Source organism: Neodiprion lecontei, chromosome 3 (assembly GCF_021901455.1).
Source record: "Neodiprion lecontei isolate iyNeoLeco1 chromosome 3, iyNeoLeco1.1, whole genome shotgun sequence".
NCBI lineage: Eukaryota > Metazoa > Arthropoda > Insecta > Hymenoptera > Diprionidae > Neodiprion > Neodiprion lecontei.
This window is the reverse complement of record NC_060262.1, coordinates 25,333,825-25,357,725: the sequence shown is the minus strand read 5'-3', so window position 1 is coordinate 25,357,725 and position 23,901 is coordinate 25,333,825. Positions and strand designations below refer to the sequence as shown.

At 42.3% G+C, this 23,901-nt stretch overlaps 1 protein-coding gene across 8 annotated transcripts in view; it reads left to right on the top strand.

Moving 5' to 3' along the window:
• LOC107224653 (fasciclin-1) overlaps positions 1-23,901 on the top strand; it is a 223,895-nt gene that overhangs the window by 112,991 nt on the left and 87,003 nt on the right. For all 8 annotated transcript variants that reach the window (XM_046733508.1, XM_046733507.1, XM_046733505.1 and 5 more), the window contains exon 2: positions 15,520-15,655. In XM_046733508.1, the coding sequence (XP_046589464.1) occupies positions 15,520-15,655 (136 nt within the window). The remainder of the gene's footprint in view (positions 1-15,519; positions 15,656-23,901) is intronic.

The window sequence follows — 23,901 nt, the reverse complement described above, 5'->3', positions numbered from 1 at the left end:
ACCTCTGAGTCATAGTGGTAAGTATTCTTACCGTCTATTTTATATCCATTTTTTTGGTATATTTAGCGAACTTTTCAACATACTTCTTTGCAGTTTATTTGCTATTACCGACAGTATACTAAAAAGTTTTCAATACTCGAGAGTAATTATTGCGATATAATGTAAATTATTATTGTTTGAAACAAATTGATCGAGAAAAATTGTGAAAATTGAATAATTCATTTCCGAAAAAGTTACCTTACTGCACATATACATGTTTTACATAAATTACAAGTTTTTGGTATCGTTGATTACAAATCTGAAATCGGATTTTAAAAATTCATGATGGCGGATCCAACATTGGGGACGGTAATTTCAAATTCGATCGAATCCAGAGAAAAAAAATCTGTCCACGGGTTTTTGGCGTCGCTGATTACACATCTGAAATCAGATTATGAAAATTCAAATTGGCGAATCCAATTAGCTACCCCGAAAACACTTGCATAAAGTACGTTTTTTGACCGCATTCGATTAAATTTTAACTTTTCCTCCGCTAAATTGAATTATTCAAAATTTGATTTTAGATTTTTAATCAGCGATCCAAAAAACCATAGAATACTACCTTGTTATCAAAGCTGGCTCGAAGAATCAATCGCCAAGTGAGATGCACGGATAATCGGCGAAAATGAGCCAATCGATGAACAAAAAAGCGGAGAATTTTCTTTCGGGAGGGTTAAACGCCGTTCATGTGCTTTGGAAAATTGAAAAATTCATTCGATTGAATTAACGCTGCTGCCCGGTACGTTGAGCCTCGGGCATGCCAAATGTGTTTGACGCGAAACCGAATATCAGCGGATCACGTACACGAGCACTGATCTACCACGAGGGACTTCCAGCCTCGGGCTGTTCAAGATTAAACGACAAATGTCAAGCACAAACTCTCCCCGGGGCGACAATTCGCGTATGCAAATGTTCACCCTTTGCCTGCAGACAACGGTCTAACGATCCTTTCGACCACCGATCTGTTCCGTTGCCATCGACGCGGTGCATTCACAATAAATCCAAGGACTCAAATTTTTACTACACCGTAAAGTTCGTGGTAGCTGTTCTTTAAAACGTTTATATATTTCAAAGGCTTGAGAGTACAAGATTTAGTTTTTCTAGAATGCTGGTACGATTGAACGTAGCGATAAAGTACGAAAAAAATTGTAGTGTTCTATTATAGTTGACAGTATTTGGTTGCTATTTAATTATACATTGTTGTTAACGTAGAGTCCTTCTGGTTGCTTCTGCTGTTCGTGACCAATTGAAGAGTCTCCCGAATGGAAAACGCCCCTTTGGTCAGAAAGTAATAGGGGAGGACATTTTTTCCTTTTCAGAAATTAGTGTGAGCTGTAAATCTCTGCTATGTGACTTGCAAGTGAGCTACGATCGAGTTGAAATTACGGGGCATTTTAAGCATTAAGGACTAGCAACTTTCCGGCACTGCCAATGAATCAATCAGCCGATTTTCTTTTTTACACTTGTAAGTTCAAAACAAAAATAGACGTTCATCCTCTCAATTCGCCGTACGGATTCTCGTTCTCATCAAATCAACAGACCGACTGATTAATACCGCGTTCTTGCGGATGACAACGGTCTGTCAAAATGGCGGAATGTTGATAGTTCGTTCCACTTCAAACGAATGGCTGTACGTGCAGGCTCAATCTGTTTCAATCCCTGGTCGCGTTTCATCGAACAGAAGCATCGGGTTCCATTCGAATGAATCACTGCCCCGCAAAATCACTGTGCAGAAAAAAAGTGTCGAGACAAATCGAGCCACTCCTCATTAGCACCCCCCTTATACGCGTATCAATAATAAAAAAAAAAAAACTACATTCACTGCGAGATACGCTTCGCTTCGATACGCAGGTGATACTCGAAACTTTTTCGATTCACATAAAATTTCAACTATGTACAGATCGTTCAAGTTTCATAAAACAAATATTTTCTTGCCAATTTTGAATTAATCCTATTTAGTGAGTTTCCTGGATATTCGGTCAAATAACATCATCAATTGACAATATTCAAAATAATTCTCTCACCACAATTTTTCTAAAGAACAAAAGTTGGCATTCAATTTAACCGTAAAATTATGCTACTTGTATACGTCCAAATTTTCAATCGAAAAAAAATTTCCGACCAAATGGAAAAATTCAATTGCGAGAATAATTTTTATATAGAATTTGAAGATGCTTATTATCGCGTTGACTTCGCGTTTGCAAGTAAATGACATAGTTCAATGGTTAGTCATCGGATCGCACATTGGGTGCCGATTTTGTTCTTCGTAATTTCCAGAACAATTGTGGCATGATCTATGGATTTTAATTATAACATAAAAAAGAGAGTGTGATGTTATTTTGGAAACACTAAAATTTCCCTTAATTTGAACTAATGGCCAGGAACTTACTAAATTATACAATCACTCCAAACGGTCAAGAAAATATTCGTTTCGCAAATCTTTCGAGATGTTGAAAAATTCTCCACCAATCGAAAAAATTCGAATTGTCACTTAAACGTCCCACTGAAGTGTAGCGTGATATTTATTCCTTTGAAAATTCGGATACAAATAAATTTGTCACCCAGCTGGACGAAATCTCTGAAGACCGACATTCTCAGTGCAGTGTCTGCATAAATGAATGAGTAAACACGTCCGCCATTCCTGTAGGACATCGCGACCCTGTGACGTCCGAGAGACTGTACAACGCATGCGGATCGGTTTTCCCAGCGTGTCCGAAGGGTGCATTTTGCGTCCTTCCACCCTCGGCGCTTGTCGGCTTGTACACGCGTTTGCGCTTATCCAACACAAACCCGGCGCCGTTGTACACGCCACACTTAGCCAGCCCGACCAGACTTGGGCCTGCAAAAATGGTCGCCCATGTTTGCCGGACATCCAAACGGTTGTCCGTGGTTTTTCTTTTGCGCTCAATACCGAGACACCGACCGCAGTCTGACCAATGCGCAATCAGGAGATCAAACGGATTTATTTTCCTTCCAATCGGCTGAGTGTATTTTCCTCTGGCTTCTACAATCTTTCCATTAATGATTATGCCCAGGTTGAGGTCACTGGAGGTAACCAGTGTGTCACGGAAACTCATTATCATAGGATCCAAACGTCGAGTTTTGTTTTTCTCAAGTATTATTAATTCTAACGGGTTTCAAATATTCGTAATTGATGGCTGCCGTTTAAACATCAAAAAACGTATTTAACATTACTAATCTTTGGATAATTTGTTGGTTTTTTTTTTTTTTTTTAGTAAAAACCGTTGTCTGTCGTAAATTGAAAATAGTAAATCAGTAATCTGTCACGTGGAAAGAAAAAATATTGATAGTTGTGTCCTTTGGTTATCAGTATCCGTGACACAATATGATCCCCGTAATTACTTCGATATCCTTAAATCGCGGCGAGTAATTTTTTGGCTCACGGTTTTTCATCGATATTTCTAACTCGTCAAATTGTGTAACATTTCGCATCTCTCTGACGGATTTGGAGAATATTTGTAGAGGGTGGAAAAGAGTATAGAAATAGAACAACGATCCAGTGAATGAATATTCTTATTATTGTCCCGATTAGCGCGTTCGAAAATTACAATCCCTGCCCTCGTAATAATTCCTTCTATATAATCGTTCAATGTTACGTGAAGAGACATTGTTCCCGAAGAAGATAAAATTACCGTGAATACGCACGAGCATCCGCGATACGTGTCGGGAATGATTCATATTGAACGCGGCAAGTGCTCGTCGTTGAATGAAAAACGAGAAAAGAAAAAGAGAGAAGAAAAAAATCCAATTACAGGTAATCCTTGTCCATTGTCGAAGCGACTACTTGACACGACGTGGAAACGGTTACCTCGCGTGTGTTTCAACTTGCGAAGCATATATCGGAGAAAATGGGAGAAAGAGCGGAACGATTCGGACCGAGGTGGATCCCAGCCGCGGTATTTACCAAATAAATTTCTCCAAAGTAAATAAAAATCTACCAACCACGAATCGTACCCTCGTTTATAAGTCCATCTGCCCTCTTTATAAGCCCCCCTCGCTTACCGCGTGTCGGCACAATTTCGGCTCCCGACTTTCAACGCCTCTTTAAATGCGGTGTGTACTCTTCCGCTTAACTTTCAATCAACAGAGGTTCACCCTGCGGATCCTGTATCCTCTGCAGCACAGCCTGACTAATTTAAAAAAATGTGAAAAGAGGAAGATTAAGGGGATCCGAATTCAGTCGTTGTGTTAGTTTCGTCGTATCACCGAAAATTCATCCGATCTGGTATTATGAGCTTTTCCATTTTCGTTACTGGCCTGCAGGGACGAAATTTTCAATGTTTTTCCGTATATATCTTCAACCGAATAATTAAACGCAATTTTCTTCTTTTCTTGTCACCGATCGATCAGCCTCAAAAGTATATCCTTGTGCTTTTTCGTCGTTTTTTTTTTTACCACCATCGAAGGCGGATAGAGTGAAAAAAATATTCGGGTCAACTCGGGTACGTGAGGTTCTGAAATCCACCCCAGGGAAATCGTCGATACCTCTAAGATCAAATAACCCCCGACTTCTTTCATGCGACTTTTAATTTTCAGGGTTAAGGAATTCCTTGATTCGAACAAATTTTTAAAGATTCCACAAATCTTAAAATCAGCTTAGTTATCGAAATATCGTTTTTATTCACCAATTATTCATTCTCGCCGACTTTAATTGCGCGGAAAATGAGAACCTCCAAATTGTTATCCGCACCCGCAGAATCAACGGTAGGTAATTTGCGTGAGTGACTCGACGCCAAGTGGCAAACACACCGTGTACATATGCTTGCGTGCCTGGTTAATTCCTATTTACTGTAACTTGACAAACTCACCACCCGCGTAAGGATTCGCGCTTATTCATCGCGGATGGAACAGTTACACGATGTCGAATAGACTCAAAGTACAAAGCGCGAGGAATGGTTCAAGCTCCATTTGTTTTTAGTATATTTATTTATATATTTTTTTTTTTTTCGTCAATTGCCTCTCTCCGGAATTCACGCGAAATTGTATACAATTCGTATGCGTGAGAATTTCATTCCTCTGAGATGTTCCTTTCTATATTTCAATTGAAATTCGATTTTTAACGTTATAAAACCTTAATACAAAAGGCGCTTCCTTCTTCCCTGGAAAACGATACTTGAGTATAAGGTATCTCCCAGCACTGTTGTGAAGTGAAAAATGAAATTAAAAATCAAGAAAAATAAATGAATAGAAAATTGGCAGATATCGTGAAACACATCCTGCGTAATACCGGGATTAGAAACTTGGAACGGGATTTGAGATGACGGAATCTACGTATATCCGGTGACACGCCCTTGACGAAACGATTCGCGGGTCATCGCGTGTCTCGGATGTTGCTTATTGCCGGAAATTTGGAATTCGCAGCTTTCCTAGGCGTGCCGCTTAATTAACAGTGTGTCTGCGAAATCACTGGGTTATAGCCCTCTTGATTGTATGCGATAACCTAATCAATCAATGCGTGGGTGAATGACGTGCGAATAACGCGAAAGACGTGTATTTCAGGCGCTCAAGTTGAATTGTAATACAATATAGGAACGCCTCGACTAACGGTGTGATTATTTGACCCAATTCCGGTCGATTCATTCTTTCTTCTTCGACGTCCTCATCCAAGTCAATATGACGAGCGAATGATGTATAGGGCCTACAGACAGGCATCGCGCAACAAACTTGATGAAATCAATAAATGATGAGTGATACAAGTGCAAAAAGTGAAGCTGAACTTGATCGAGGTGAGGAACAGGAGTCAAGAACGACGCCATATTCAAATGAATCTTCAGTCGGGGACGTGACTTTGAAATGATCGCAGCGTATCTTCTATTTTTTTGTTTTTTCGCAAAAATTTTATTATTTCCAATCATGATGTAATCACGAACCAAACTCGAAACTATTCACCAAATTATCTGCAATAAATTATCACAGTCATGACACAATGTACGTAAATGCGGCTATGAAGTCATTGATTATAGAGTAACATGTAATGATTTTGCGGTCAACGGATTTGTTACTAACGGAGAAGCAAAGGAATTAATGTGTATTCGGTATAGGTAATTTTGTAGAGAATTCGTTGACGAATGAAATGAGTTCATATTTATTAAATATGTACCAACTGATCACATTTGGTATTGAACAAATAATTGAATAGTGTAATTGCTCAGAATCGATTGATCCTGGAGCTTTTCCTGTTGAAATTCGCGCGTTTAAAATTTATCCTAGATTGAGGGATATGAGATTAATTATATTCGAATTGATCAACTATTTTCGCAATATTTATTTCAACATTTTCTCTTTTTATTCACCCGTATTTCCTATTCGACCGGTACATCTTTAAAGGTGATCAACGCGTCAGCGAAAAGTACGCTCACCTACAACCTCTCAATTATTATACTCGGTTTAATCGAGACGACGGAACTTGGCCGAAAGTTCGAACTTGCGCGCATACCTGTAAGCCCAGCCCCGTTTCGTCTTTTTCCTCCTCTCTGCAGAGGGTAAAATAAAACTGGAAGTAATTAAGGTAACCTCAGCGGTCCGTTGCACGCGTTAGAAGGTGGGTAGAAACCCGGCAAGAAACGGTGGGATCTGATCAAGCACGATACTCCATTATCAAGTTAAGAAACTAAACTACGATGCAGTTTATGCCGTTATAATATTATGCTTAAGAACTTCGACGAGCTTAACCGCGGATCCGTCGCGATGTACGTTCGATGAATATTGCAAAATTTCTCAAACTTGCTTCGGATGGATTTTCACCCCCGTAAACTTCGCTGAATTGACGGTGCACGTGCATTACCGAGGCGATCCTCTCGTGCCTCTACCTCTATTCTCAAGGGGTTTTTATTTCAATCTCTGGGCCGTCTAGCAAGTTCATCCTACAGAATTGAACCCGGCAACAGCGAGCAACGTTGGTTAAGCAAGATTATGTTGGTCGGCAAGTTTGGTAGAACGGACCGGGATTTGCCCGGCATATCTTTAGGCTCTGTCAACTTCGGGCCAATTTAAACTTCGCCGTTTTATCGGAATTTGGCTAGAAATGGTAAGAAGCACCACCCGGAAACGATCGGGAAAGCGTTGTAACACGAGATGATACATTCTTGGTTTTTTAAATATCGTCAACGTGCAGGTTTCAAATGGAACGAAAGTGCGCAGCACAGCACGCATTGTACGCGAACTGTGTTATGTTCACGGGGACTGGAAAATGGGGGACAAAGATTAACCTGCACGACGAAACTTTGTAATTGCTTCGTCCATAGCGAAAATACCCCACACGCGATATTGCGACATGAAACGTCCAAGACTCGGCACTTTGTCCCATATCGCTCCCAACATCTTGCGCAAAAAGTGCGTGCAAGCTACTTCAATCCTTACGATTTAATCCCCACGACTTTCGAAAATGACTCCACAGTACTTGAAGCTGACTAATTGGTCAAATTTGATACTGGTTGGGGGATCGATGATTAAATATGATAACATCTGTAATTGAATCGATACCCTATTTGCACATGCACAGAAGTTTGCGTGATTGTTGAAATCGCTAGAGCACAAGCGAGCTTGATCAGGATATGTCAGCAAACGAATGAAAGTGAATTCGATTCATCCAACAGCCATCACAACCACGCTACGCGTCAGATGCGTACGTGGCTGTCCTCTGAGTGTAAATTGAAATCGTTCAAGCGACATTTGCTGTACATCCCAACGTGTGCAGGTCAAGCGAAGGAAGGAAGGCGCCGACCTGATTCTCAATATCGACTCGTCATCGGAGCTAGTGACCGGCGACACCCTTACCGAGGGGAGTCAAGTAACTAGTCGGCAAGAGCCGGCAACTGGGTCATACAACACCGCATGCACCACGTAATTGCATTCCCACCGGTGGATATGAAGTGCCTACTGACGATAAGCCAGAAACTGCAGAAGTGCCGAGTGTTTGTTTCTTTTGTTTGAATTTCAGAGACAGCTCGAACTCCTGCGCCGTTTCCCCGCGTTTCCATTGCGTTTAACATTCTGAGCGCGAAATGAATCGGGCCGATACTTCGGACTAGGATCATTGCGGATCACCCACCGAAGCTAGTTACGCGTGTTACTCGCGTGTCGGGTCCTTTCCATTGTATTTGATACGGATCGCAGTTCAACGTGAAAGTCTCAAACCATTTAGACAATTCTAATCTGCAGGATTCGGTGCTCGAATAGGTTCTGCGGTTTTGATCGTAAGGTTCAAACTTCGGAGATGAATACTAGCCAAGAAAATGGCAAATGGAAAAGCGGCACGGCCTTTTGTTTTCAATATCTTGGGACTGGGGGTGGAAATCTTGACGTTCAGTGGCTGGTCAGGTCGAAAAAAGGTTCCCCTTTGTTCCACAGCAATTCCAGCTCATTGAAATTTGGCAGTCATTGTGCCGAGACCGCTCGACTAAATCCCACCTCTTGGTTAAAAACACTTCGCAGGAAATTCAACGCGATCGGTGCCCCGTGGGGAAAAAGATTTTCGCGAATGTGCAGAGCAGCCCTTATCAACGACAGTTCCGCATAGCGCAGGGACCGCCACTCCATGCATGGATTAGTAGAGAAACTGAGGTCCCGGAGCGGGGCGGATGTGACCGGGTCTAGTGGGGATATCAAACATTGATTATCAATTACCGGTACAATCAATGACGTTCCAATTGTTAGTGGACATCCTGTAAGCGCGCGCGTTCGGACTGCCGCGGCGGTCGTCGCTTTTCTGAATCATTTATTTATCGCCTGGGAACCGACAATGAGATCTCGAATCGAGACTTTGTGTGCGTGAAATTCACAAACGGGAACATTGTGCGCTAGCAACTTTCCGATAACGTCAGCATCGAGTGAGGTTTCGACAGTTCCGTTGTTATTGTCACATTGTCGCCCATCCAACGAACTGCCCCATGTACGTACAATGCTGTGGATAATTTAAATTTTCCGCCTGTGTTTGTTGGCCGGTGTAATGCGAATTTCCATATCTGACTCACTCTACTAAATCAACAATAGCCATCCATCTTTTCTTTTTCCAGTCTATCAACCACTCGCACAAGGGTGAGCACTGTAGGTTAGAGTTGCCTAGAAGCATCCCTTCTATCTTGATTTATGGCAGAAACTGGAGGGGTGGATGGGACGCGTCTTAAGGGATTGTTTTCAGAGGGATGAATTTCAGTTCACTCGGATTTAGAATTCGGGACATTTATACATCTGAGAGATATTTTCGTCTCATATTATGCCGTAGATAATGAATCATGAAATCTGACTTGATGCTTTGAAGCCTTTATTGGCAAGTGGGATCATGTAAGTTATTGCATAAGATTTCGAGATTACACGTACATAGGAGAGTTACGCTATTAGTTTACGTTTTCCTTTCCTTTTCGTGCTTTCGAGAGAAGGTGAAAAATGTCTCAAGTCACGATCGTGACTGCACGAAATGACTCTACGGATTTTTTATGTTCAAAGAACACGAAGAGCGAAATTCATCCGATTTCCACTATCTATGACCCTTGCGTACATCTTTTTTATGTCCGCCATTTGCCGGTTTGCGCACTTATCGCTATGTGTGCCACAGTCAACCCTCCCTTATCCTTGCCCTTTTGATACATCTAACAGCTTTGAGGCAGTGCAGACGCGATGATGAGCGAACTTTAACGAGTATCTACACCCTCGCTGCGCGCTTAAATATCTCTACATTTGAGGGTTGAGGGGGAGGAAGGGAGAGAGAAGGACGCGAGTTCGTTTAACACTCCTTTTTCGTCATTCGAAACGAAAGTAAAAGCCATCGAGACGCGAGCTGCTAAGTAAGATGCTGACACATTATCATTCAGCGGCATTGATTGCATTTCACTTTGGTTCGTCCGTTTGTGAATGTGATTCTGACACGAGAGTTCAGCACAAACAGTGGCGTTTGGTAAATTGGTTTGAAAAACGAAAATCCCAGCTACGACGAAACCGGGGTTTCTTTATTCATTCGTCTTTCCCTCCATTCTCTCGTATTTATACCTACACACGCGTAACGTAAATCTACTCCTGCCTGCGTGGAGGAGAACTTGCAAGGCCTGTAAAAAAAAGTCCTGGGATTCGGAGCGGCTAATGGCTGGCCCGACTAATGGAGTCCCTTGGACGGACTTCAAGAGAGTTGGAGGGAGGATATGAAAGAAATGGAGAAAGTGAAAAAGGGAAAATGATTCGGAAAAGAACAAAAACGAAATTGGACTGGTACGAGGTACCGATGCGGGGAAAACGCGCACGGGCAGACAGGCAGGCACAATCCAAAGACGTAACCAGTGCAAATACTCGAATGCGGATGTATACAGTTATAAACAAACACCGTAAACCGGTACCCGGGTACAATTGTTACTGTTTACTAAAGCGCTGGCCGTATAACCAATTCCAGGCTTATTGCGGCGGCGCTGTAAACACTGAACGGAATAATATTCCACGCTGGAACAGCGGGCTCAACTGCTCACACAGGAATTTGCATCCATTAAGGATGCACCGGGTGTAAATGCCAATAAAAGTAAAAGCACTGTAAAATCAGAGACTAACAAGTGACATAGAAACTGATCAAGTTGAATTTCATTGAAAGAGTCGATGCTTAATAGTTAGATATTTTGAAAGCGCCAATTGGAATGAATATTTTTTATTCGCTGATGTTGACCTTAAAAAGCGATCGTACGATTATTCTATTATTTATACTATTTTAGTCGATCAGGGACTCGTTTTAACTTACCGACGAATGAATTCTTTACAAATCACCAAGGCTTGTGGAATTTGTGAAAAATCGACTTTACGTTCGGAATTTTTTATTTTCACACCCTAGTCGCTTGCGTAAGTCATAAATCCATTAAACGCGATACGATTCGTTAGCTTTCACGGAACATTTGTCGCTTCCGTGTCCAATGAAATACCGACAAAGTCGACAAGGCCGCGTGCTTTCTAGTCCAAACACGATATCCAACGACCACGGTGAAATTTCCTTTTGTTCACGAGGAACCTCGTGCTTATTTTACCCCAGCCCATAAGCCACGTCTCGCATTTTCATAACACCTAGCCTGAAATTTTTACTTTCTTGTTTTTTCTTCTCGTGAAAAAAGGTTTCCCGCAGTCGAGTCCACGCGTCTCTTGTTTCCCATTGCCAAATTTCATCCGGCCATTCACATTCAGATCAAAACACGGTATTTTAACGATTGTATGAGAGAGAAAAAAAAAAAAAAAAGTACAGAGGCGTGCAAAATTTTTATCCACGGCTCGACACAATGTTGTTCGAACGATTCTCTTCATCAGTTTAATCAAACAATTTTATTGCTCACGTGCCGTTTACCGTAGAGCGTGTTCTACAACTACAGGTAATAAACATGTAACGAGCAATTAGCGATATAAAAACGCTCGGAGAGTGCGACATGATTTAAAAGGGCGAGTGGAAGTTTTCATACGCGAGGTAGTGCTGGGTGAGAGAATAAAACTGGAAAATCAAGTGCGTTTCACACGCGGTACGAGTAAAAAAGGACAAGCCTCGAGTTGGCTGTTGGCGTTAGAAATTGCTCAACCGATAACCACTGCCATCCCCTTGATTCGCCTCGCTACCCCGGATCCGATGAACTCGGTTTGACCTCGCGCTCGAGCACCTTGGGATGCGCCGAGATTAAAGCGAATACCTCGAGCGCGTCCGACGGTACCGAATCAGCTAATCCGGCCCAAACACCGCCGGCAAACCTCGAATAACGCCGCTCTACGATGGTTAAGCACGGCGACAGACGCGGACGCGTGGCACGGTGGAAACGGAGACGCGGAGACCGCGGGCAGATATTGCGGCGAGGTTGAAATCCGTGTGAGATAAGGAGCGGGTGTGAGGGATGGCAAGCGCGAGATCGTAACTCGAGACAAGGGATGAAGGAAGTGAGAGAGAGAAAGAGAGAGAGGAGAGAGAAAAAAGGAGATCATATTTCTGCAGGGGAATGAAAGTGGTGAATTTCGACAGCTATGGCTGCACGGACAAAAAAGTTCCTTCATAAGAACGATGCGTAACTGCAGAGCAGCGCCAGCCGTTACGGAAAACCTGCAACAAAAGCCGCCCTTAATATACGGGACAAAAATGACGGAGCAAAGGGGTGGCGGGGTGGCTCGTTTGAGAATGGAGATGGAGATGGAGATGGAGGGAGGAGGAAAAATGAGAATTTATACTCGGGACGCGGTGCTGGAACGGCGGCGTTGTCTTTCCTCGAGGTCCGCTCTGGCTGGATGCTCGCGGGGTTACAATGAGAGAGTGAACGACTTGAAGGGTCGGCTGGGATTGAGACAGGCGGATCTGACGCAGTTTGGATACCGGCTACTTCCGAAATCTCGGCACGAAGATAACGCCGCGAGATCCAGCCAAGCTGCAAGCTCCGCTTATACCGCTGAATGTGCGAGTGCTGGAAAAGCTAGGGGAAAAATAATGAGAGCCCATTTCGCTTCTTGTTTTTCTTTTTCGATTTCATTTTCGTGTCGTTCTTCATTCGACGTATTTTTATTTGCATTAAAAATCCACAGCGGGTCGGACCAACGATCAAAATCCAATTTACCTCGATGTTCGTTATATCTTCATTCATCTTGTCTTCGCACGGTGAATATAATGCACTTGTGAAAGCTCGCTTTTTCCCCGGCTATGTTTGGCACTCGCGGCTATAAAACCTCGCCACAAAACAGCGCTTAACAGATACTGGTACACCGCACAATAACGATTAAAATTCACTCGTAATTTCACTGATCAAAAATTGCCTGCAATATTTTACACACTGTGCGACGTTTCCAACGTATCGTTACAATAATATAGCCCAATTCGCTACATAGGAGCAATTGTGTGACCTGATGACTCGCTGATCCACTATTGAGATTAGCTCTTGGTATATCTTACGTCACACAAAAGTACGAAAATGATAAATAGAAGTTTCCCGCTACGATTTCATCCCCTGTATTCTTGATACTCGCGTGCTACATCGTACAGTTTTCTATATTGTATATGCATGAAAACGGGGGAAATTTTTTAGTATGATATTTTATCTATCGAAGAACCGATGCAAGTTAAAAACACCGGCATGGTTTTACTGTCGCTTTAAGGTGGATATCGGAATACAGTGGACTCTGATTTCCTCCGTGAACGTAATACCGGCATAAAATCGTAGCGGTGGTACGTCGTACGTGCCTGCCACAAGGTGCGATCGGTATGATCGAGGAAAACGTTGAAATGTCGGGAGGTGGAAGAATGGGATGCGGCTGAAACATACGTTGCAAAATGCATCGGTATATATATAATAAATGCTCGATACGTCAACGGCGGCCAGTAAAAGCTCTTATATTGAATACGTGAATCGCATTCGCCAGCATGAATCGCCTCGGGAAAACCAACTGCACATGCAGAAAGAACACTGAGTAAATCATGATTTCGAGACTACCTTCACCGCGTCTGTCAAACTAAGAAAAAGCAAATGTAAGCGTATGCTGCTCCGTGTCTTTGACAAGAAGATTTACACCCTGCGTATCCACGATACGAGATATATTATACGTACAATACCTACACACCTACCAACCTACCTTCAGCTATAACCCCCGATACATATACCCATAAATGTCTCGTAAACTTACGAACGGCAGATGCCCTAACTTCTTGGTTCATTGTTAGTTTGCGAAATCGTGCGTATTAGATTTGCGCACGTGTTTGGCATGGATTAGTAATATTCCTGCCGGGACTGAGACCGGATCGGATTACCGGTAGATCAAAGGATCCTAATCATACCGTGGCCTACGAATGTACATCGAGTAATGATGAATCCTAAATCAATGCGTTGCTACGGCTCGACGTCATCTCTAAATTTGTACAAAGACGTGCATTGGGAACGACGGGTTTATTTTACATGTTTTAGAGAATCAATTGACTCATTTTCAGCCCAGCGCGGCGACGAGTCCGTCGTTCAATTGACACCAGAAACAACATATCTTCGTTAAAACTCTGGAACAAAGTGTTCTTAGTTGCTCCGCGAATTAAGGGTGCCGCAGAAACGCCCGAATTACGTCATTGCCAGTTACTTTAATTAACAGCTTACCACAGACTCGGCGACGTTGTATAGTGCGAGATTACGGGCGTTCGTTATTAATAGAAATTTACCAATCCTCGCCTGTCTTGATGGTTGTATCGTTATTCTTTCTCATTTTTCGCGTATGGGATATTTTACACGCCAAATTTGAACTCGTTCGAATTATTGCTTGAAAGAATTGCTTGACCGTTATTTCCGTTATTGTGTCTATATTGAGTTGTATGACTCAAATAAATATCATTATATTATTATTATTATTATTGTTGTTGATATGGAATGGTGTCAGCCTATTTTACAAAGACTGAATTATACGCATTTCACCTCATTTAAAAAAAAACATCAAACCTGATTCACCTTATTTCAAGTGATGCATGATGATGATGTTATGCGAACAAAGGCCAAAAGGTTCACCTCGTCAAATTAACGTATTTAATGCTCGAGTGAGAATGCTGCGCTCTTTTTCTCTCTCTTTCTGTAAAGATTCCGTGCATGTGTAAGAAAACAAAATGAAAATATGTAAAACCAACAAGGACAAAGTTAATGCTAGTCATAAACAATCAGATCGTCTGAAAATGAGCTTTCAAGACGACAAATGGTAAGAACTTGTCGAAGCAGGTAATATAACACGAAGTGAAACACCACGTGACGATCAATTTTCGTGAGATCGATATCATTCGAGTTGACTCAAATGCCTAGATTGCTTAGCAAAGCCGAGTGGTCAAAGTACGTAAATATATAGGTACGAGAAGAGAGACGAATTAATCACAACTATTAAACGGCCGTAGTTCCGCAAGTTTATCACATCATTATAATGCTGGATAATTAAATTCTCAGCCCGTTGGGTCGTTAAAATGTACCGCGCTCCAATGTCGATGGTCGCCCTTGAATAAAAATTAATTTTAATTTTAACCTCACCACATTTTTTTTTCTTCTTTTTTTATTCCTAATAAATTTTTCCTCACGTTCGTTTCGAGGGAGTAAAAGTTCCCTTCGTACAGCTAGACTTCGCCTGCAAAAGCGTGGTGAAATTTTGGATCCCAAAGTGGAAACTAAAAACTAACCTTTCCGGTTTTAGACAAAATTTTAAACGATTTTGAAACAGCCCAAGACTCAGTTTTAATCACTAATGATTGAATTTGTACATTTTTATAAACTTTTTCGTAATGCGGCTAAAAATTGATTTTGTAAAAAATCCAAGTTTCCCTCGAGTTTACCTATATCCGAGTAACTTCTAGCTTCCCAGTTATATTTGGCGATGAATTTAATTTTCAGATAGATATTCGATCTACAAATTTCTTCGTCACCTTTCTTGGGGGGTTATAAAGAAAAGTTGGGACACTGCAGCCGAATGAACAGAAAATATTTGTTTTACTAACCCATAAACCTCGTTGTGCTTCTGTTGCAGTTTTATCAACTATTGGAAGCAAGTCGAGTGGCGAACAATACGTTAATGTACAGACAAGTGACAGTTTTTGCTCCGACGAACAAGGCCTTCCAAAACTACTTCGGAAACACCGATGATTTGGTTCTCTACCATATGTGTGAGTACCTTGTTCTTTTGCTGTATAAATCCCATAAGTTGAGATCGACAAGCAAATACTTTTCTCGACTCTTTTTTATCTTGCACTTAAGAACTGCAGTCGCGTTGTTTTTATCCTGTCATTATTTTGACATGTTGCACGTCATCGTGTCGCGTAAATCTCTGTGAAATATGTCCTTTAATCTGTTCACCGAGACACCCGCTCGCTGTGGTGACACGAGTGATGCTGGGCTGGATCACAACGGTGATTACACCCTGACATTGTAACATTTAACAAGTAATTTGCGGCACGAAAATGCCACGCTTTTTACTCTGGCTTTACCAGGTTTACGATTAGACGAATCGCAAAACTGAAAAGCAATTCTTCCGGTAGTTGAAGAAGTTCACCCCTTCGCTGAAGGTAGTACTGAGGTTACGTAAAAAAATCGTTGAATTGTTTGAATGATAAAAAGTCGTTAGCGGAGTCTTAGTAATCTAATAAAGTTCATTTGTAAGGACATGAAATTCGAAAGCAGCTACTCTGCCATAAAATACTCAGTCGTACGTATTGCAAACAAAGTTTCGGAGCTCCAAAATGGCATTCCTACATTATTCAAGTTATTTAGAATGAGTTTGAAGCATACCGATATAATTTCCAGGGCCAACTTCGTCACTGTTTTTCTTTTTCTTTTTCATTACTATTTAAATTCGCCATTCTCGACCGATTTGTTGAATTGATACCGACGACTAAAAAAAAAACACGTACTCAATGGGGCTAAACTTCTTTCGGGAAAGTTGACACTAACGAAAAGATTGCGCGATAAAAGAATATCTGTTACAAAAACTTTGAAATTTCAAAATATGTGCTATAATTTTGTACAGTTTACAGTGCTTAAGCGTTTTGGAAAAAAAAAATTAAAATCCTTTGCAACGAAATCTCGTGTGCAACGTATCCTAACGAAATATCCGTTCGCCACGGTGAATATTGTATATTTTATTCCACGGAATTCCGCATATCGTATCTTAGGTTTACACGTTTATCGAAGAGTTCAGACCTTCGCGTCATTTCCATAATAAATTCGATTTTGTAGTAATTTTTGAACGATGACGTCAAAATGCTCGACGCATGATCCGCCGGGGATTCCGCAACCTTGAACACTCGGGGGGTGTACGAAGTCCGGCTAATTTCAATTAGAGAATTGATTAGCGGGTACCCATCAATCCTGAGGCGGGGCCCCGTCCTTCCTCTCCGGCGGGGGGAGAATTTAATTGCTTGCGGTCCACATCCGCCTAGATCATCTAGCCGAGCCACCCTCGGCAAATCCCCCGAGTTGAGCGTGGCCACGAGGCGGGCATGAGGGGCGAGTCATCTAATTGTCAGTCATCGATCACCGACACTGATTGAAAACACTTGGACCAAGTGATGGAACGTGCAAGGGACTGACGAGGACCCCTTATGCGACCTTATACGGCTTAGGTTTGCGACGCGTTATAATACCGGGCCAAGTTACGACCCGGAAAAACCGATCGTTCGTAAAATTCCGGGATAACAAGGCACCGGATTCACGGAGAACTTCCGAGGAGTCACGACAAGGTGGACAAGTTTTTTTTTTTTTAACAGGGTGCACAATTTTTTTTTTTTTTATTTTTTCGCAACCGAAACTTTATCCCTGAAACTCACTCGTCTTATGGGGTATACGTGATTTCAACGGTTCAGACTAACTTTACTGTAATGGGGTCTCTCCTGGTTTTTTTTTTTCCTTTTTTCTCTCAGTTTGTCAATTTTTCGAGAGTTTTCTTGATTACGTGAATTCACGTTCACGGTTATCCAGTCAAATATCAGCCAGTTTTCGAATAACATGGTTGAGAGAAACCGAATGTATAGATATGTAGCGGAAACTGTTATTACAGGATGCAAATGTAAATTTTTTTATCGATCACTATAAGATATCGTCCATTTGTTAGAAATTTCAAGAAAATGTAAGGCAAGAAATCTTACACGCTTGAGCGTAAATGGAACGTAATTTTCAAATAATAAACATGAAAAACAAATTTTTGTAATTCTCCAGAACTTGCAATACCAGATGAAAGAAAAATCGATATCTGCAATCTGAATGTACTTCATCAGTTCCCATGAAATCCTGAAATCCCGACCCCCTTCAGCAGTCTTTCATCAATGTATTATCTGACAATATTTTTTTCGCGAAGCGACGTTCGACTAAAACAAGCACGTAAATCAAGACGTTTTTTAGGCAGGCGTATCAATTGAAACAGTGCCGAGGGATGAGGATTGAGAAGATCTCTCATTCAGTGTATAATGCGATTATACTAATTCGTGCGGGAGGGTAACGACGCGGGACGTTTATCCCGCACGCACAAAGATCTTGAAAATTTGACGTGGCCCATTCGCTCGTTCCTCAATTTATCCGTTTTATCCGCAGGCCTGCCCCCATTATTATCAACCATGGCTTGAAGAAGCGCTCGAAGGGGGATCCCGAGAAGGGAGTCAAGGGAAAGCGTTCATTAGATCTCCTTCATATTTAATCTAAGTTGAATGGCAATCCCGCGAGGGTGGGCCGAGGCGAAGCGAAACCGAGCCAGGTCAGGTCGAAATTCCGCCAAGGAGGGTGGGGGCCGGCTCGTTTCCCACAAGGGCTTGTGACCAAGGGCCTTTTTCACACTGACAGCCATCAGAGGCCGTATTTGTGTACTTTTCCAGGGCCAGGGTAATCAGTAGTCGTTACACAACGTTCGGATAATGATCGTTTGACCTTTGCTCGCCGGATATCAGAATAATGCTGACTCAGTAATCCAGGAAACCGATGAGGCGTCGACTCGGCTGAGTGTGGAGAAAATTTCGAGTACTATCCAGCCCTACGACGAAATGGAAATTGACAATTTTGCCACTGGATTACAGCTGGATATATTTACCGCTGCGGCCAAAAATGAAGCTCATATTTCGAGAAATCACACTTTTTTACGCAAAAAAGACTGTAACAAGTGGCAATTTTTTTTTTTTTTTCATATTGACGACAGCAATAAGTGCTAGAAATTTGATGAAAAAGGCCGGATTGAAATTCTGTGTCATCTGACCGCTTACCTACAACAATATCGATGGAACTGTTCGTATCGGTTATCCGTTCGAAACGGTTAAACGTCTGACCAGTTTATGGTTGAATTGGAAAAAATTAATTTGTATAAAAACCAAATGACCGGTTAACTTTCGACCATTTTGGACGGTTGCCCGGTCTTGGCCGTTAAAAATTGCCAGCTTCACCCATTAGTTAATCAACCAAGTCAACGGTTTTGGCGAGTTGAGCCAGTCAAATTGTTATACAGCCCTAGTCCATATGGCGCAAATTGCGTCTTTATTAAATTCTAGTTTTACTCGGAGATAAATATAGAAGTTTTAATTCGTCACCAACGTCATGCCCTCCGGCGCTTTAATGTGCTTCGACGCGAGCTTTGTTTGGTGGCTTCTTTTTTTCTCCACGAGCTCGTCTTCGAGGATTTATTTTCGCAGCCGCGACCCCCGGGCAAACTTTGTTTCTACAGAATCGAGCACAGGTGTGTACATTTATACGAACTTGCGCGTAATACTACACGGGGTTATTCACAGGGTGTCCTAATGCGTTTACACTCAATCCCTGCAGGTTCAATGAAGACGGGAAGAATCTTTGGATTCGAATGTTAAATGGAAGAAAAATCTCTGCAACAGTTGGTGCGTTGTCTTAAAAACTTCAAATACTTAAAATACTGTGTATTGTAGCTGCAGAAGTCGGAGAAAATCATAATCGTCTAATAGGAACTCCTTGTTTCGAATTGAAAATTACCGTTCTTCTGAAATGCAATAGCGTAAAAGGTAGCTCACTATTCACTGGTACGATATACCGTGCAGTGGACTTATTCAAGTGAAGCACCCTTTGGGCACGTATACAGGTACGATAGATGACTTGGCTGCGCGGCTCTTTGTGTAGAACTTAAGACTTTGAGGTTGGCGGCCCCGTCTGGTTACATTGTATCGCGAAGATGAAGGGAACGCGTCGTAAGTTCTACCACTTCTACCGTTGCCAGGCTGCCGCTTTATTTGCATTGTTACCAGTCTCAAGATTCGAATGCAAAGCTTGAAAGTCAAGTTTCGTAGGATATGAGTGGAATATCATGTACCGCAGGTATACTCAGGAAACTAGAAATAATGAACTTGCTTGCCGGCAAAGACTCGACTTCGGTGCATCGACTGCATGGGTCATGCATCTCCAATTTTCCGAGGACAAAATCATCACCGGAATGTATTTCACCTCCGAATAGCGTGTTTCTTTCTCAACACCAACCCTGCGCCGTGTGACTTGGGAATTCAAGGGCTCGTCATACCGCTGCGAGAATAAGTGGGTGGATCAGGAGTAGCGGTGTAGGTGTTTGTCTTAGGTGGCCAGACGCCCCCGTCTTACGCCGCAAGAGTGGATACACGCGATATTCTCATTGGGATTTCGATTCGGTGTGTCAAGAAAAAGTAAATCGCCACCGCCCGATTCTTTTCAGCGATTCAAACGGTTCGTGACCCGCGTTGCGAGGTCTCAAAGATACTTATCTGATCGAGCTTGGCTGAAGGTCGAAGGATTTTGCGTGTCAGTTCGCGGTTGCAGGGGCATGAATGATCAAAGGACGATGGTACTTCCCACGAGTCTTACGAGAGGTCACGCTATGGGGAAAAACCGATTTCAGTGAGGGAAAATTTGACGCACCGTTGACTCGAAATAAAGACGTCCCAAGTGCTTCGGTGTTTTACGGAACGGCAATTTGTTAACGAGACGAAAAAAAATAAATAATATGAAAAACTTTTTACCGATATCTTTTGTGGACACGTTTTATTTTTCTCAATGCGGAAACTTTGATCTGAAGCATTTCCAGGTAATGCCAATTAATCGCAGTCATAGTTTGATCTCTCGATCGACTCTGCTGCGGTAGTTATACTTTTCACCTGAGAATTTTTCCATCAAAGTAAAACAGAGCTTCGGATAAAATACAATTGAATCCGGTTTTTCGCGTCGCTCGTTTTTCTCTCGTAGCGTTTATAATGTTTCTCTCATCAGGGTGGAAGCCAGATTTTCTCAAACCCCGTCTCAGCGATTTTGTATATCCTGGAAAGTTTTACAATTAGTCTAGAAAGTTTGGTAATTTTCCACCGTTCAACCGTGTTGTTTTGCGGCCTGAAAGTGTTGCGCTGCACCTCCCTTAATTCATCATTTTCCCTCTGCCAGTGTGCAGCTGGTTACCGCGGAATAAACGAATCGTAAGAAGACCTCTGCTTTCCCTTGTTCCTTTTCAAACCGTGCGCTCAGTCGCTCTGTTCCATGAAGCTGCAGCGATACTCTCATACCTAATTGGCCGATTGAAGTAGCGCATCAGCTGCGTTGAAAATAAGCGGAACTCCCACTGTAAGCCGCCGTTATTTCCAAGAACAGCGAATGCGAAAAGCACTGACCATTATGGCAGGCTGCACTTTGCACCGACTTGTAGTCGATCATTATCCCCAGGACTCTTCATGATCCTTGCAAATTTCGCGGATACAAGTTCCTCGCGTGAGTTGCACAGTCGAGCACCAGTTTTAGCCATGTGATTTTGGTAGCTTGAGAAGGGACAACAAACCTCGGAAGTCTCGGGAGTTGTTTGTCTAAGCCAAAGTTACATTAGCTATTACGCAAATGGCGGCCAGTTATCTTTGGAACTAGCCTGCACTTCCGGAGCAAGTGCAACAGCTGCATTTCCCAAGTGTCTCTAATATTTCGACTCGGAGTCAGCGCCGGCTTCGGGATCGATGTCTGCAGTTTATCACACCTTCCATTGCAAATTGGCTGATGCGACGAAATCGTTGAAGGCAGCCGCTGTTCCTAACTCTTGAAAAGCTTGGCGGCACGTGTCACACTTATCCCGCGTCTGTTCACGGTGGTGCACAAGGGGCTGATAGGGTGCGTTTATAGACGGATGCCGAAGGCAGCTGGATGAGAAGTGAGGACAATGCGGAGCGGAATTGCACCTTTCAGAAATCAAAAGTACTTAGACGAAGAGCACCGCTTCAGGTGGGATCAGGGTTTCGGTGGTGTTGAGTCGATTGTTTCACGTGAAACATGGAAAGAGTTACTTTCGTGAATATTTACGATGTATGACAAAATATGTTTCTCATAGCGTTTTTGACTCTGCATTAGCTTTGTGTAAAAAAACCAAGGCTCGAAAGCTCGTCGCAGCGTGAATTTTTCCACGCTGTGATCCTGTTAGCGTGAAATTTAGTGAAAGTGATCTGATCTGGCAAAACACTTGTAGAACCGAAATCCAGACGAATGTGAAACCTGCAAGCAATTCTGGTTGAATTCGGTTTCCGATTTCATGGTTACGCGCAGCCAACCCAGCTGACATTCTGGGTGAAGTATTAAAACGAATACCAGTTCGTACGGCGCAGTTTCACCCTCGGCTCAGCGTAATTTCGTTCCTTCTTCTCGTCTCTCTTCCCCTTCAACGTAGCCTAGAGCCTCGCCTTTTCCCCCGAGGGCTGGACTTGATGTGAAAATAAAATATGACTACCTCCGGTCTGGATTTACTGGCGGTTACGACAAAATAAAACGATCTCGTCTTATTATCATTAATATTCCAACATTCCGGAGAGCATGATTTTTCTTTCTTATTACTCAGTCTGTTTTTACATTTCAATTCCCTTTTCACTTCCAATTATTACGGTCATTACATTACATTGAATGCAGGAGCTGGTTCACGCGTCATCGCTAGAACTTTCTTTGCGGCACAAAAGCTCCGTGCTCAAAATTCATGGAAAACGTGTATAGTTTTTTAAATATGATAAACGATCATGTCGAAAATCTTGAACAAACGATTGTTCGAAAGAATTTTCTGACCATGCATAAAAATATTCAATTCAATGTATAAATCATTCTGAGAAAAGGGATAATTTTATTTTCTATACAGACGTCTACATCCGAATCTGCATAATTCTGAACGTGATTGCCATTGAGAAATTTCTAAATATCGCTCGTTTGGAACTTCCGATAAAATTATTTTATTTTATTTTTTTTTTTTCTCGACAAACTGAAACCGAGCGTGGATTTTCCCCTGAAATTTAAAATGGCCATGTCACTTTTCACTTTTTTATCGTCAGAGAGCGTGTCAGCATAAATTTTGGCGTTGGTGAAACAGAGCAATCACGTATTTCGAACAGGACGTGTAACAAAAAATACGAACGACGAAGAGCATTCTTTACACGGGTAAAATGAATTCTTTTTCACAATCCGTTTAACTTTCTGACAGTTATCGCTGACGTCATCATGCCACCGCATCAGTTATTTTCTGCTTCAACTTATTCAACCCCTGCAAGCCTGTAATATTTTCGCCGCGGTATGATGTTCGGTTTACAAAATTGAAAGCTTCTCGTTCCAATGTTTAGAAAACCGCGGAATCTCGACTTAGCAACAATCCGAATGCTTGAGTAATAAGCAAACTGGCGGCAGTAATTTTTAACCGGGGGAAAAAAAGTGGCGTCTGGAATAGTTTCATCCCCTCGCTGACCGCAGCCAGTGCCAAGTTTGGGAATTCGCTCGACAGGGATGCGGGATTGAGCAACGAGAGACCGTGGCTGACAAATGGTTTCACCATCTTTTTATCCACGCCTCGTTGTCGTCGGTACCTATTGCTTTTCCTTCGTAGTATATTTTTCGCGCTTGCGAACGAGTCACGTGTCGTGGCACAGCATGAATAAAGCATACAACGTAACTACAGAAGACGCGAATTCTACATACTTGCATCGTTCCAGGTTGCGTGTGGATAGCAGAAGAGTTATAACAGCAAGCCTTTCTGTTGTAACCACGTTTTTGTTTACTTTTATTTCTCACATTATGCACATCGCGTGTGCAGCTTGCAGTTCGCAGTCACGCTGGACCTTAACTCCTATTCACAGTGGAGTTTACTCACAATCAGATATTTTACGAAAACAATTCTTGCGCAGAGACTGCGTTAAGGAGATACATAGGTACTCATATCCCAGCGAATACCGACAATATTCCCAATTCAATCAAGCCGATCACATATGCGAAAAGTATTCGAGGTCATTTTCTTGCGAGAAACGTAACGCGAACGGATTTTTCGAGGCAAAAGTAGGTACGAGCTGCAGGTTGTCGACTTACTGAATTCGTCTTGTCAGCCGGAAACGAAGTGGCGAGGAGAAGGTAGGGGGATGTTTGAAATCGGAAGTGGGTAGCACACGGACTG